A 12,679-nucleotide genomic window follows, 5' to 3' on the forward strand; every position below is an offset into this window, starting at 1 on the left:
TGACAAGAACACCATAGCATTGTTTTACTTCAATGATACCAAATAGAGTGGTCTCTGGTTCTGTAATTGCATACATACAGGAAGAGCCGATCCACATCTCCTCTGGGGTACATCTGTGTGCATAACCAGAATATCATTCAAAACTTTGTTTTAGACAGTATTTTTTCAAACTTTGGAAAAATTCCTTACCTTGAGACTCTAGATACCATTTATACATCCAGGAAATGATACTGTCTTTCTCACAAAGTTTTCTTTACATACAATAGCTTAATTAGTTTGGTCCAGAGCTAATGAAGACATTTAAACCAACAATTACATAGACCTAAATAGCTGGATTTTTAAAGGCACCTACCTAAAGAGGCACTCAGCTACATTCTAAAAAGCAGTCAGGGACCAATCTCCAGCTGATCATACATAAATGTAAAATGCATCACTTTTGCTTTTTTAGTAAAGTTATGTATGTGGTTTTTTACAAAATGTATCTGCAAATCCTTTGCAGACTATATTCTTCTGCAATACTTTGCCACAGTTCGTAGTTACTTAGTTTGCATATCACTGGGGAAGAGTCATTAAAAGAAAAGTGACAGGTTAATGTCTGGGCTTTTTTTAACTGATCGCTCGGAAAGATTTCTGATCCATGCAAGGGTAAGTATAGATATACTAGGCCAATGATGTCCTCAGCATAAAAGTGATTAGAATGTGGTTTGGAAACCCATAGAATTGTGTAATGCTATTCAGGGTTTAAGAGCTTAATACAGCTTATATGGGCAGAGGACAGCTAGCACCTGGGTAGACTCATATCAGAGCAGAGAAGTATGGTCACTTCTGGTTTCTTCATTTTTCAAGACTACTTAAAAGTGGTTCCACAGAGACTTTGTAAAGGATGACAACAACGGACTCATAGGGCTAAGGGAAAAGGAGATAGATATGCTTTGTGCTGTGCCCTTTGTTGCTACAACTATCAGGAAGCACACAATGACATTTTAGTGGAACTATCAAAACCAGAAAAAGAATAAATACACAGAACTCCTAAGTGCCTTTCTCTGAATTACCATTTCATTTCCTGATAAAAAGACCCTTTCCCAGACATCCTTGACACTCACATAATCTTGCAAAGTAATTTCTCTGCTCTTTCAGTTCATCTACAAGGCCAATTTTAAGAAATTCAAAAAAAAAGTGGCCAATTGCGTTTTTCTCAAAGGTGAAAGTCAAGCAAGCTCCATGAATTTTAATGGACAATTTAGCAGTCTAAGGGTTTTTCACTGGCATTCAAGTTCTTTCACATTTTGGGTGTAAGATATGAAAGTGGAAGTTCTTTATTTCTCTCATGAGAAAATTTCTACAATTTACAATAGAATAAGGGACTATAACCCAAAGAGGCCTCTTTCAAAAGCTGCTGTATGCTAGGATGATGACAGAACGTCACTCATTGTTTTTAATTCTCTTTCCTATCTTTGGCTCCAAGCAATAAATCAGTCAACAATTGCTAACAGGCAGGTACACTTAAAAAAATTAAATGTGACTGTCAAATCAATTTCCACATGCAAGTTCAAAGTTGTGTCACATTTCATTGAAGAATATCTTATAGCTCTCTCAAAGGAAATTTCTGCATACAAACTTGAAATCTATTTACACCTGACTTGAACAAATTCATGCATTTCAGTGATTAAAAAAACCCCAGACATCTACAAAGACTTCAATAATTGATTTTGTTTCAAAATAAGGAACACAAATTGCAGTACTGTTTTCTATTCTGAAAATTCAAAGACTATCTTACCTTGCTGCAATAAGAGCACTAGCTTCTCATTTTGGAAAAAAAACTTCAAAAAACAATTTTCCTGCCCATATAGCACTAGAACTCTCAGTTTTAAGGAGGGTAGTTTTGCAAATACGGGCATTGAAAAATAAGAATATTAAGTTATGCCATAGTCTTCATTAACCAAGACAATGCCCCCTTTTTTTCCCCCATGCTTTGCATCTGACACACAATTTGCCACGCAGCATGTCACCACATTCCTGAGTATCCCAATGCTGTTACATCTTACGCAGTCCATGCATTACTCACATTTCTCTAGGACAGTTCAACAACAATGACTGACGATGTTCTAAAAAGTATTCCTTCTTGACTTTTGATTGTAACTTTCCTCAGTCATAAGCCACTGTGCTGGAAGGCAGTTGCTTGGACTTGTCAGGAACAAACATACCTCGAGGGAATTCATGGGGAAGAAAAAGCCTGATAGATTGGGGGAGGGGGAACCTGAATCAGTCAAGCTCTATTGGTTATAAACCATGGATAAAGCTATGAAGAATGCTTATTCACATGCTTCCTTCAGTACCTTCAGCAAAAACTGTTGTTCAAAGCATCTGAAACAATATTGCCATAAAGAGGACCATGATTTTTCAAGGGGAAGACATACAGATGATCATGAAATGGCACACATGCTATTTAAATCAGTTTCACCCTTTCCAATTTCTGTCTCATGGTTTGTGTGACACAAGACCTTTAACTTCTTTTTCCAATTAATTAACAGCTAAACTTGTTAACAGTTTACTACAGAATCACAGAAACGTAGAGGTTGGAAGGGACCTCTGGAGATCACCTAGTCCAACCCCCCTGCTAAAGCAGGTTCACCCAGAGCAGGTTGCACAGGGCTGCATCCAGGCAGGAGATCCATCTCCAGGGAAGGAGACTCCACAACCTCCCTGGGCAGCCTGTTCCAGTGCTCTGTCACCCTCAAAGCAAAGAAGTTTTTCCTCATGTTGAGGTGGAACTTCCTGTGCTCCAGTTTGTGCCCGTGGCCTCTTGTTTCACTGGGCACCACTGAAGAGTCTGGCCCTGTCCTCTTGACACCCACCCTTTTAGATGTTTATAAGTGTTGATAAGATCCCCTCTCAGTCTTCTCTTCTGCAGGCTAAAGAGCCCCAGGTCTCTCAGACTTTCCTCATAAGAGAGATGCTCCAGCCCCTTAATCATCTTCATAGCCGTTGGACTCTCTCCAGTAGTTCCCTGTCCCTCTTGAACTGGGGGGCCCAGAACCAGACACAGTACTCCAGATGTGACCTCACCAGGGCAGAGTAGAGGGGGAGGATAACCTCCCTTGACCTGCGGGCCACACACTTCTTCATGCACCCCAGGATACCATTGGCCTTCTTGTCCACAAGGGCACACTGCTGGCTCACAGACAACTTGTTGACTATCACAACTCCCAGGTCCTTCTACGCAGAGGTGCTCTCCAGCAGGTTGACCCCCAGCCTGTACTGGTGCATGGGGTTATTTCTCCCCAGGTGCAGGACCCTACACTTGCCCTTATTGAACCCCATTAGGTTCCTCTCTGCCCAGCTTTCTAGCCTGTCCAGGTCTTGCTGCATGGCAGCACAGCCCTCTTGCGTGTCAGCCACTCCTCACAGTTGTGTATCGTCAGCAAACTTGCTGAGGGTGCACTCTGTCCCTTCATCCAGGTTGATGATGAATATATTGAGTAAGACTGGACCCAGTACCGACCCCTGGGGAACACCACTAGTTATAGGCATCCAACTAGACTCAGCATCACTGACCACAACTCTCTGAGCTCTGTAAAGCTCTGTAAAAAATAGTTTACTCAGCCAGTAAACTATTAACTAATTATTATCTAAACACTGTTGAAATTATCTATATGTGATTTTACATTATTCGATATGACTCATAAACTGAGATGTTTAAGGACTCTGTGATATCAGAACAAGTCTGCTCATACACAAAATCTGGTTGTTACCCATGTTATTTCAACTGCAGAAATATTACTGTACAAGGCTTCTTGGCTATTCTGTCATTTTATCCATTTCCTTCCACACTGTGACAGATTAAAAAGACCTCACTGCCAATGTGGATTTCCTTTTCTTCTATATGTGCATCTGACCCCAAAAGCCCTGCTGCAGTTTAATGTTCACAGAAAAGAAGCCAAAGAAAATATCTAACAATCGACTCTAACAATTAAAGGATTATCCTATCAGAATGGCATTTACTTAAGGAACTCATGACACAAGGATAATAAATATTACGGCAGATTCACTCTGTACAAAGCATTAACCTAAGTCATGGTCCTGTTGCCAAGGTTCATGAATGTCCACCAGCTTCCTAACATAATGACTGCTCCACTACTTTGGTTGTGGTCTGCTAAGACGAAACCACTTTCCTGATCTTTCCACCATTTGACATCAACTGAAGCAAACACCGCAGTCTTCAGGCCCTACTATTTTCCAAACTGGCCTTTTGCTTAGCTTTCCTTAACTGTTTTGCATAAAGGCTTAAAATAGAAAAAGCCAGGCAGATCGCAAATCTAGTACTTCATCACCAGATACTTAACATCTGGCCAGTACGACTAAGAAAATTAACGTCCCACACTAGCTTGAACTAGCAAAGTCACCCCTCAGCTTTGGAAGCCAGACTGCTGCCCAACAGCAGAAGGCAAGAGCAAGCAGGTGTGGGTGCCGCGGTCCATAGCCACGCCTCTGCGCGCACCCCACCCACCCGGCTCACGCAGCCCCTGTCCCCCAGATGCCCGCGCAGTCCGGCGGTTGACGGGCCCGACCACCCGGCTCCCGGCGAGCGCTCAGCGCGGGCGGCCTGAGGCAAGCGGACCACTTGAGCAGAAGGCAACAAGCTGCAGTGCCGGCGCGGCGGGGTCCTTGGAGGGCATGTGGAATCCATGCCCGCTCCGACCTACCCGTGCTCCGGCTCCCACGGGGCCCCGCCCCGCTCCGCCCTGCGCTACGTCACGGCAGCCGGGAGCGGGGTGCGCTGCCCGCCGGCGCTTCCATGGCAGCGGCGGGCGCCGGGTGACGAGCGCTTCCGCTTACGGCGGCCGGACGGCGGCAGGGCTCGGCCGCGCTTAGGCCGCGCCGGCCGGCAGAGAGGATTTGGGTTCGCGCCGGGCAGGACGAGATTGCGACATGTGGCCGCCGCCGCTGCCCTGGCTCCTGGCGGGGCTGTTGCTGGCAGCCCATTGCGAGGAGGCTGCGGCGGCGGCGCTTCGCGCCCGGAGTGCCGCCACCGTCTCCCCGTGCCCCACGGAGGTGGCCGGCGGCGGCGCCACGCGAAGCAGCAGCAGCCGCCTGGCCGAGGTGTCGGCGCCGCCCGCGCAGGGCCAACCGATGACCCAGCGCGCCTTGTCTGTATTGGTGTTGGCCAGCGCTGCCCTCATCGTCTACTTCGTGATCCGGACCGTGCGGTGAGAGCGGGTGCTGCGCCGGCTGGAGCGCTGCCGCGGGGAGAGGGAGACCGGGGGAGGTTCCTCTGCCTCCTCCGAGCCACCATGGGGAGGCAGTGCGCCGCCGAGGGACCGGGGCCTGCACTGCTCCTGCTAGCCCCGCGCCGGGCCTGGTCGGTTGTGTTGGCTGCCAGGCTTCCCATGGCTCCTGGCTTGGGCCGGCGAGCAGGACGGAGAGCGCTGCCGGCCGAGGCGTCTATGAAAGTTCTGGTGGCCTTTCCCCTCCGCGTGTGGGCGGAAAGGTGCGCGGTCGTGCTCCGCTCAGAGCAGTGACACAACTCATCAGTGTGGACCTCTCACTACTGACGTCTGTCAGTGCACACACATTTAATTTTGTACATTCTGTGGATTATTTTTGCCCTATGTGCAAACTCACGTCTTGCTGAGCTACCGAATTTGCCCATCTTTCTATCTTTGTCAGTAAACGTCTTTTTTTTTTTTTTGTTTTTTTTAAGTAAACTTCTCTTATTTTGTACTTTTTTAAGGAAAGGGCCCTTAAAGCTTTCACTGGTACCAGTCAACTGCCTTTATGTTTCTCACAGAAACTATTGGATGTATAACTCTACGTGCTTTTACAGTTAATTCCAGTGTTTGCCGCTGTGTTTTGTTGTACTTGCAGTTTTACTTGCTCTCATGCTTAAACTATGAACTGTTCTGGGCAAGACCCAAATGCATGATTATGCATAAAACATGTTCATTATGCAGCAGTTCTCTGTGTACTTTTTATTGTAGTTAGATATACTGGTGATTAGTATGTCCAGTACTTTCATCATTTATTCCAGAAAGGTAGTTTAAAGATCGTGGTCTGTGTGGGGCATTTACAAAGACGTGCAGTCCAAGTAAACTAGGGTATCCTGATTGCTCCATAGCTTTTACAGATCACTCTTGAGCAGCATTTAATCTTATTTTAATTAGAATGCATATATGGATGCTATATCTTAAAGGAAATGACATAATCTTTTAAGCAAGATGGAGAAGAGCACTTCTTAGTCTTCCTGTTCCTTCTAACAGAAGCCTGGTGTATTTGGAGTTCTGACTGGTACTATGGAAAGGCCAAATAAATGAATAAAAGCCTCTCATTGCAAGAGCTGGAGAAGGAAATTCTCATCTATTGCCATTATTTTTGGGATAAGTGGCAGTTATTTGATACTCTGTTTTGGCAATAGGAAGGGTGCAGTTCTGCATTTAAAACTTGAGTGCTGTCTTCTAGGTGCTACTATTAACTGGAAAGAAACCTCATGTTATTCTGCAGTTCTGCTGCACCTTTCTGTTACATCTTTCTTCCGAAATTCTGAATAGATGAAGCATATGCTTTTGAATTTGGACTTGTGGCTGAAACATTTTTGGCAATGGTTGTATGAGAAATTTAAGGTACAGATACAAACCTCCGAGTTCCCTTTTGAAAGATTTTCCCAACACAAAACAATATGTGTTGTTATCAGACATAAAAGCTTCATGGGTTTTTACAGACTCAATTGGGTCACCCCACTAGTGGATGAAGGGAAGGTAGTGCATGTAGTTTTTCAGGATTTTGGTAAGGCTTTTGATATTGTACATCGTAGCATCCTTCTGGACAAATTATGTAAATGTGCGATGAGTGAGTTCACGGTGTGCTGAGCGATGAGCTGGCTGAGTGGCAGGGCTCAAAGGGAATGGTGCTACATCTGGCTGGCAGCCAGACACCAGCGGTGTTCCTCAGGATTCAATTCTAGGGCCAGTTCTGTTCAATGTGTTTATCAATGATGTGGAGGCAGGAGTTGAATGCATCATTAGCAAGTTTGTTGATGATACTAAACTGGGAGATGCAGTTGTCTTTCTCAAGGGACAAGAGGCCTTGCAGGGGGAGCATTGGGCAACCATCAATGGAATGAAATTTCATGGGAACAAATGCCAGACTCTGCATCTCGGACAGAATAATGCCGGACGTAAGCATAAACTGGGAGAGGAGTGTCTGGAGAGCAGCCCTGCAGAAAGGGATCTGGGAATGCTGGTTGACAGCAGACTCAACAGGAGTCAGCAGTGTGCCCTGGCAGCCAAGAGAGCAAACCACATCCTGGGGTGCATCAAACACAGCATAGTCAGCTGGTCAAAAGAGATGGTTGTCCCACTGTACTTAGTGATGGGATGCGGTTCTGAATTTGAAAACAATATTAAGGTACTTGAATGCACCCAGAGGAGGGCAAGCTAGCTGATGGAAGGGCTGGAACGCTTGTTCTGTGAGGAGCAGCTAAGGACTCTGGGTTTGTCTAGTTTGGTAAAAAGGAGGCTGAGGGGCGACCTCATTGTTCTCTACAGCTTCCTGAGGAGGGAAGGGGAGAGGGAAATGCTGAGCTCTTCTCCATGGGATCCAGTGGTAGGATGCATGGAAATGGTTCAAAGCTGTGCCAGGGAAGGTTTCGACTGGATATTAGGAAGCATTTCTTTACTGAGAGGGTGGGCAGACACCAGAAAAGGCTTCCTGGAGAAGTGGTTGATGCCCCAAGCCTGTCAGTGTTTAAGAGGCATTTGGACAATGCCCTTAATGACACGCTTTCACTTTCGGTCAGCCCTGAAGTAGTCAGGCAGTTGGACTAGATGGTCATTGTAGGCCCCTTCCAATGGAAATATTCTATTCTAACTTAATATATTTGCAATTTCATTTTTTTTTTCAGAGGACAGATCTGTAATTTTAAAATCAAAAATAATGTTTTGCAAGTTCTGGTAAAGACTCTACCAGGAAAATGTAGCTGCTCTCTGTTGAGATACCTTTAGCCAAAGCTTTGCCTACCTTTAGGAAGGCAGTGGTCTCTTCCTTTATCAATTTTATACATTCTGATAAAGGTATGACTTTTTTCAGAATGATGTGACTGTCTCTGAAGGTGGTGCCCTGAAAATACTTTTTCAAGAAAATCATGTGCAAGGTGATAGAGCTTTGCTAATGTGACTGACACTTGACTTCTCTCCACATAGGAGATGAATTTGGATTGGGAATGATTATGTAAATTGTACCAATCTCTGATTAACCTTCTCAAGTAATACTGCTGCAATTCCTCTGCCAGGAAAAAAAATAAAAGCTTAAGTTCCTGTCTGTCTTTGTATGGGGACTTGTTTGAATGCCCTGATTGTAAAGGTTGGGCTGCTTGTGCCTCTCCTTCTGCTAGTACACTGAGAAGCTTAGTTTGGGAAGTATTGTTGGTAGTTGTGACAACTGAAATGGACAATCTCAGAGCGGTAGAGGCTGGCAGGCAGCTCTGGAGATTGTCTAGTCCACCTTCCTGCTCATGGCAGGGTCACCTACAGCAGGATGCTCAGCTCTTGTCCAGTTGAGTTTTGATTATCTTTAATGATGCAGATTCTGCAGCCTCTCTGGGCAACATGTTCCTGTGTTTTACCACTCTCGCAGTAAGAAAATATTTTTTTTTTCTGTTGATGCTGTTACTGTTTTCTGGTTTTCTCCAATCACATTGGTGAAAAAGTTTTTATTGTAGTGAAGCCTTAGTCTTTTCCAGAATCCCTTGGACTGGAGGTCTTGCCTGCACAGACTTGTTTTCCTGCATTAGATAATTCTGCCAATTACAATAGAATTTTTTTGCTTTTATGAATTTTTGTTCTAGTATATATCAAACTCCTTTTATAACAGAAGATTTGCAAAGAATAAAGATCATACAGCAGATCCATCAGAGCTAGGCATAAGAAAACTGAGACACAGTGATGCATTGTTTAGTCTACCAATGGAGTTTTACTACCTTTTTTGCTCCTTATTTTGATACATAAAATACCTTATTGTGTGTGGTTGCCCTTCATGATACATAGCAAGACTAAAGTTAGAATTCATACATCCCTTTGGTTTTTCTCCCTATTACTCTGTCTGGACAGTTTTGTTTTTTTAACTTAAAGCCTATTTCAGACAGAAGTCTTATTCCGTGTTCATGTAGGAAGAAGTGCATGTCCTTAAATATTCATTCTTTCTGAGGTAATGAGAAAACAGGTGTAGCAGATGAGGTGAAATAGCTTTTCTTCTTTTTAGATAAAAGTGTGCTACATAGTATGGCATGCTAAGTAGGACATCCAAAATGTGTTTCAGTATGAAGTGTGTATCATGATTTTCATTTAACACAAATTTCTAGGAAGTTTTTCGTAAATCTTTTGAACAGTGATTACTGAATGTCTTTCACAGGTGCAGGATCTGTAGCTCATGCGTGGCTTTTGTAGACGAAAGGCTCAGTTAACTTCAGTTTTTCTTCAGTTTTCATTTTCTTAACATGTTTTCTACCTTTTTTCTTTTTTACACCAACATTTCTTAGTTTCTCTTATTTAGGTCTCTTCTTAATTTAACAGTCTATTACCTATGCCAACTCTGATGTTAGTCAGATAGTATCTGTTTGTATTTGCTTGTGGATTCCTCTACTTAAGCTGTATTTGATGAAGGATTGAGGCTAAGCATGTAGAAATACAACGTTAAGTTTTCATGTACTTTTAAATCCATTTTTCGTAACTTTATCTTATTAAATTCCAAAGTGTCCATATTAACTTCGGATTAACTACTACAGATAAAAATTAACCCTGTTAAGTTCATGAGGGGCATAGAGAACACTACTGGCTTTAATGAAACTGGGTTTTTGTCCTAGGTTTTCTTCCTGACAGTCACAGGGTAGAAGGTTTTAATTTAGGTTTTGTTAACATTCATTGCACGGCTCTAGTGTCATAGTTATGACCATACTTGCATGTTGCATAAGCGTCTCCAATATTCTTTTACCTTTAGACTTTTGATTAATCTATATATAAAGTTTTCATGTCACAACTAATTCTTTTATCCGTTTTTCAGCAGCATTCATTTCAATCTAGAAATTATTGCCAGCCTTGTGATAAGATTTTTTTGCGTTATCTGCAATCTGGACATTTGCTATCACTGTCTTAGGTTATTCTTGACTCACAGAGGCAACTAATTTTCCTTTTTACCCTGTTGAGTAAAACAAGTAAAGTGTATAGTGAGATTGACAGAAATATTGACTATACAAATAGCATGAACTGCTTTGCTTTCATTTGCTATTTTATTTGCATTAAAAATAATTTCTACTCTGTTAGCCTATTGGGAAGTGCTTGTCCTAGTGCCAATTGCTTAGCTTCTACTTCAATAAAAACAAAATGAAAGACACAGTATATATGAAACAACCATATTTTTCATCACACTTTCATCTTAAAGTTTTAGAATTTTATTCAGCTTGGTTCTTTGAAGTATACAGCTTCTTTCTATTGAGGACTAAAGGCCAGATGAATTGAAGGAAGAAAATGGAAGGAACTTGGTCTTGAAACAAAAGGTGAAATTTACATCTTTGTTATCAGCCTTAGCTTTAAACAAGTTGTGCTAAGGCACTTACATGGCTGGCACAACAGTTACTGCTGTTTCAAATCATAGCTGAGGGTGGAGGAAATGATCGTGCTGATTATTTATTTTTATAATAATGGAAGTTGGAGCATTTTGAAGAAAGTTATGTATTTTGTGTCCTTCCTATGGAAATAAGGTTGCATTTCCTTCTCGGTTCCAAAAGGAGGTCTAGTTCACTGGAATATAGTCTAAACCATGACTGGATGCTGATGTGTGTTCTTTCAAAGTTGCCCTGGTGTGAATGTTTTTCCAAGAAGCAAAGTAAAAAAAAAATTATTTAAGCACACCAGAGTTCAGGACAGAATTTGAAGCTAAGAGTCTCAGTATCATATTTAATATGCCTTATAAGTGGTTGAAGTGGTGCCTCTGTGTGGGGCAGAGAGGTGATTATGCACAGTATAATAGTGGAAAAATATACATAGTAATTTAGTATATACATAGTATATAGTACATACTATAGTAGCATAATGTTATACATAAATACTCCTTTTGATTATTAGCTCTGAAATATCCAGTACTGAAGTTCCTGGATGTTGTAAACACCTTTTCTAGGCACCTAGCTAGGGTTTGTAAATTCTGGAGTTTCTAGAAGCAACAGCTGCTATCACGTTTGAGTTTAGCAGCCTAGAAAGCAGATTCTTTTATTTTTAATGTCCAGTAGCTTTCACGTACCTGCTGTTGGCTAGTATACACTAGCTGAAAGTGACTCTGTCAGCATTTTGTAATGCCTTTGCATAGTGTTTGCTGAGTGGCTAGTGGTCTGATTTCCTGATTCTCAGAGACTTGAGAAAGGTGTATTCGATGCATATAGTCCTGCAAAGCCAAGTGGAATGGTTCAGTGTGCATGGGGGTTACATAGGACGCAGGCCCACACAGAGAAGCCATGGAAAGTGAGAAAAGCAGGTGCAGTCTGTTCATCTGCCATAAGCACTGTGCCTTAATCCTGAAATGTCAATCACTGCACCTTCCTTTTGTCTTTCATGAAGAATAAGTTCTCTCTTATTCCAAAGTGTAATTATGAACAGTGTTTTTAGTTTGATAGCTATAAAGACTTCGTAAAGTATAATAAAAAGTTTTGATGTCACCTGTGACTGGTCTTTGCTCTGTCTTTGTTGAATTTCTCTCTGATTTGATCTGCTGTTCTATAAGGATGCATAAAACACATAGAGAGTATGTAGCAAGACAATTTTTTTTTCATTGTAGGATCTGCTAGAAGTATGCATTTTCATGTGGTTTTGCCTGGCTCTTGCATTTAGCTACCAAGTGCCCATATAGGCTTTTTGTATTCACTACAGTAATTCTGTACAAAACTACAGATGACATTCTTCTTGGCCTTAATCATTTAATGTAAACTCTTGATGCTTAGAATTGTCTGATCTCTGAATTTCGTAAAGCTACGTGTGTACACTTTACGTATACTAGGTTTTTAAAATTTTATTATAAATATCAATATAGCTGTATTTTAAGGGATAGTTTTCTTACATTGTTGGAATAGAAAGTAGAGAAAAATTTATAGAACTTAAATGTTTTAAAATACATTTCAGGCTCAGAAGGCGAAACAGAAAAACACGAAGATATGGAGTTTTGGATACAAACATAGAAAACATGGAGCTGACCCCATTAGAGCAAGATAATGATGATGACGATACAACTCTATTTGATGCTAATCATCCTCGAAGGTTTGTATGTAGAAGCCCAATGTACTTCTAGCAATAGAAGTGAAGGAGTATGGATGATAAGCAGTTTCACTGAGAAAGCTCACTGCTGTGTTTCATATGCATGTAGTTGGAGAAGGGATGTCAAGATCACTTGAATTTTAAATGGGCAAGAATTTAGTGGGCAAGAAGATAAACACCATTTGTCTTCAGCATGTGAGTTCCAGAGAAATGGAGAGGAAGGTACGATATTTTTATTACAAATTCAGTGTCATTATTGAACCTTATGTTAAAGTCGACAACTAGCTTTTACCTTTCTCTTTTTCATTTTTCTTTTTATTTTTTTTATTTTGGAGGCTCCTCAGTGTTTCCTGTGTATTCTTGCCTATGAGTTCTGCTTCCAGCAGCTTCAT

At 42.0% G+C, this 12,679-nt stretch overlaps 1 protein-coding gene across 1 annotated transcript; it reads left to right on the forward strand.

The window, feature by feature from the left end:
* Positions 1–4,929: 4,929 nt before the first annotated feature.
* On the forward strand, positions 4,930–12,462 carry FAM174A (family with sequence similarity 174 member A). The gene is made up of 3 exons (XM_086480383.1): positions 4,930–5,207; positions 12,156–12,290; positions 12,397–12,462. Exons 1-3 carry the CDS (start codon positions 4,930–4,932, stop codon positions 12,422–12,424), a joined length of 441 nt encoding a protein of 146 aa, XP_086336509.1. The 3' UTR covers positions 12,425–12,462.
* Positions 12,463–12,679: the final 217 nt, after the last annotated feature.

This window comes from Leptosomus discolor, chromosome Z, assembly GCF_034619465.1.
Source record: "Leptosomus discolor isolate bLepDis1 chromosome Z, bLepDis1.hap2, whole genome shotgun sequence".
Taxonomy (NCBI): domain Eukaryota; kingdom Metazoa; phylum Chordata; class Aves; order Leptosomiformes; family Leptosomidae; genus Leptosomus; species Leptosomus discolor.

Excerpts from the sequence above, each read along its gene's own strand:
- FAM174A (XM_086480383.1), top strand. The coding sequence starts at position 4,930 with ATGTGGCCGCCGCCGCTGCCCTGGCTCCTGGCGGGGCTGTTGCTGGCA. Across the intron at positions 5,208-12,155 it reads TTCGTGATCCGGACCGTGCG|GCTCAGAAGGCGAAACAGAA; the intron begins GTGAGAGCGGGT and ends AATACATTTCAG. Across the intron at positions 12,291-12,396 it reads GATGCTAATCATCCTCGAAG|TTGGAGAAGGGATGTCAAGA; the intron begins GTTTGTATGTAG and ends ATATGCATGTAG.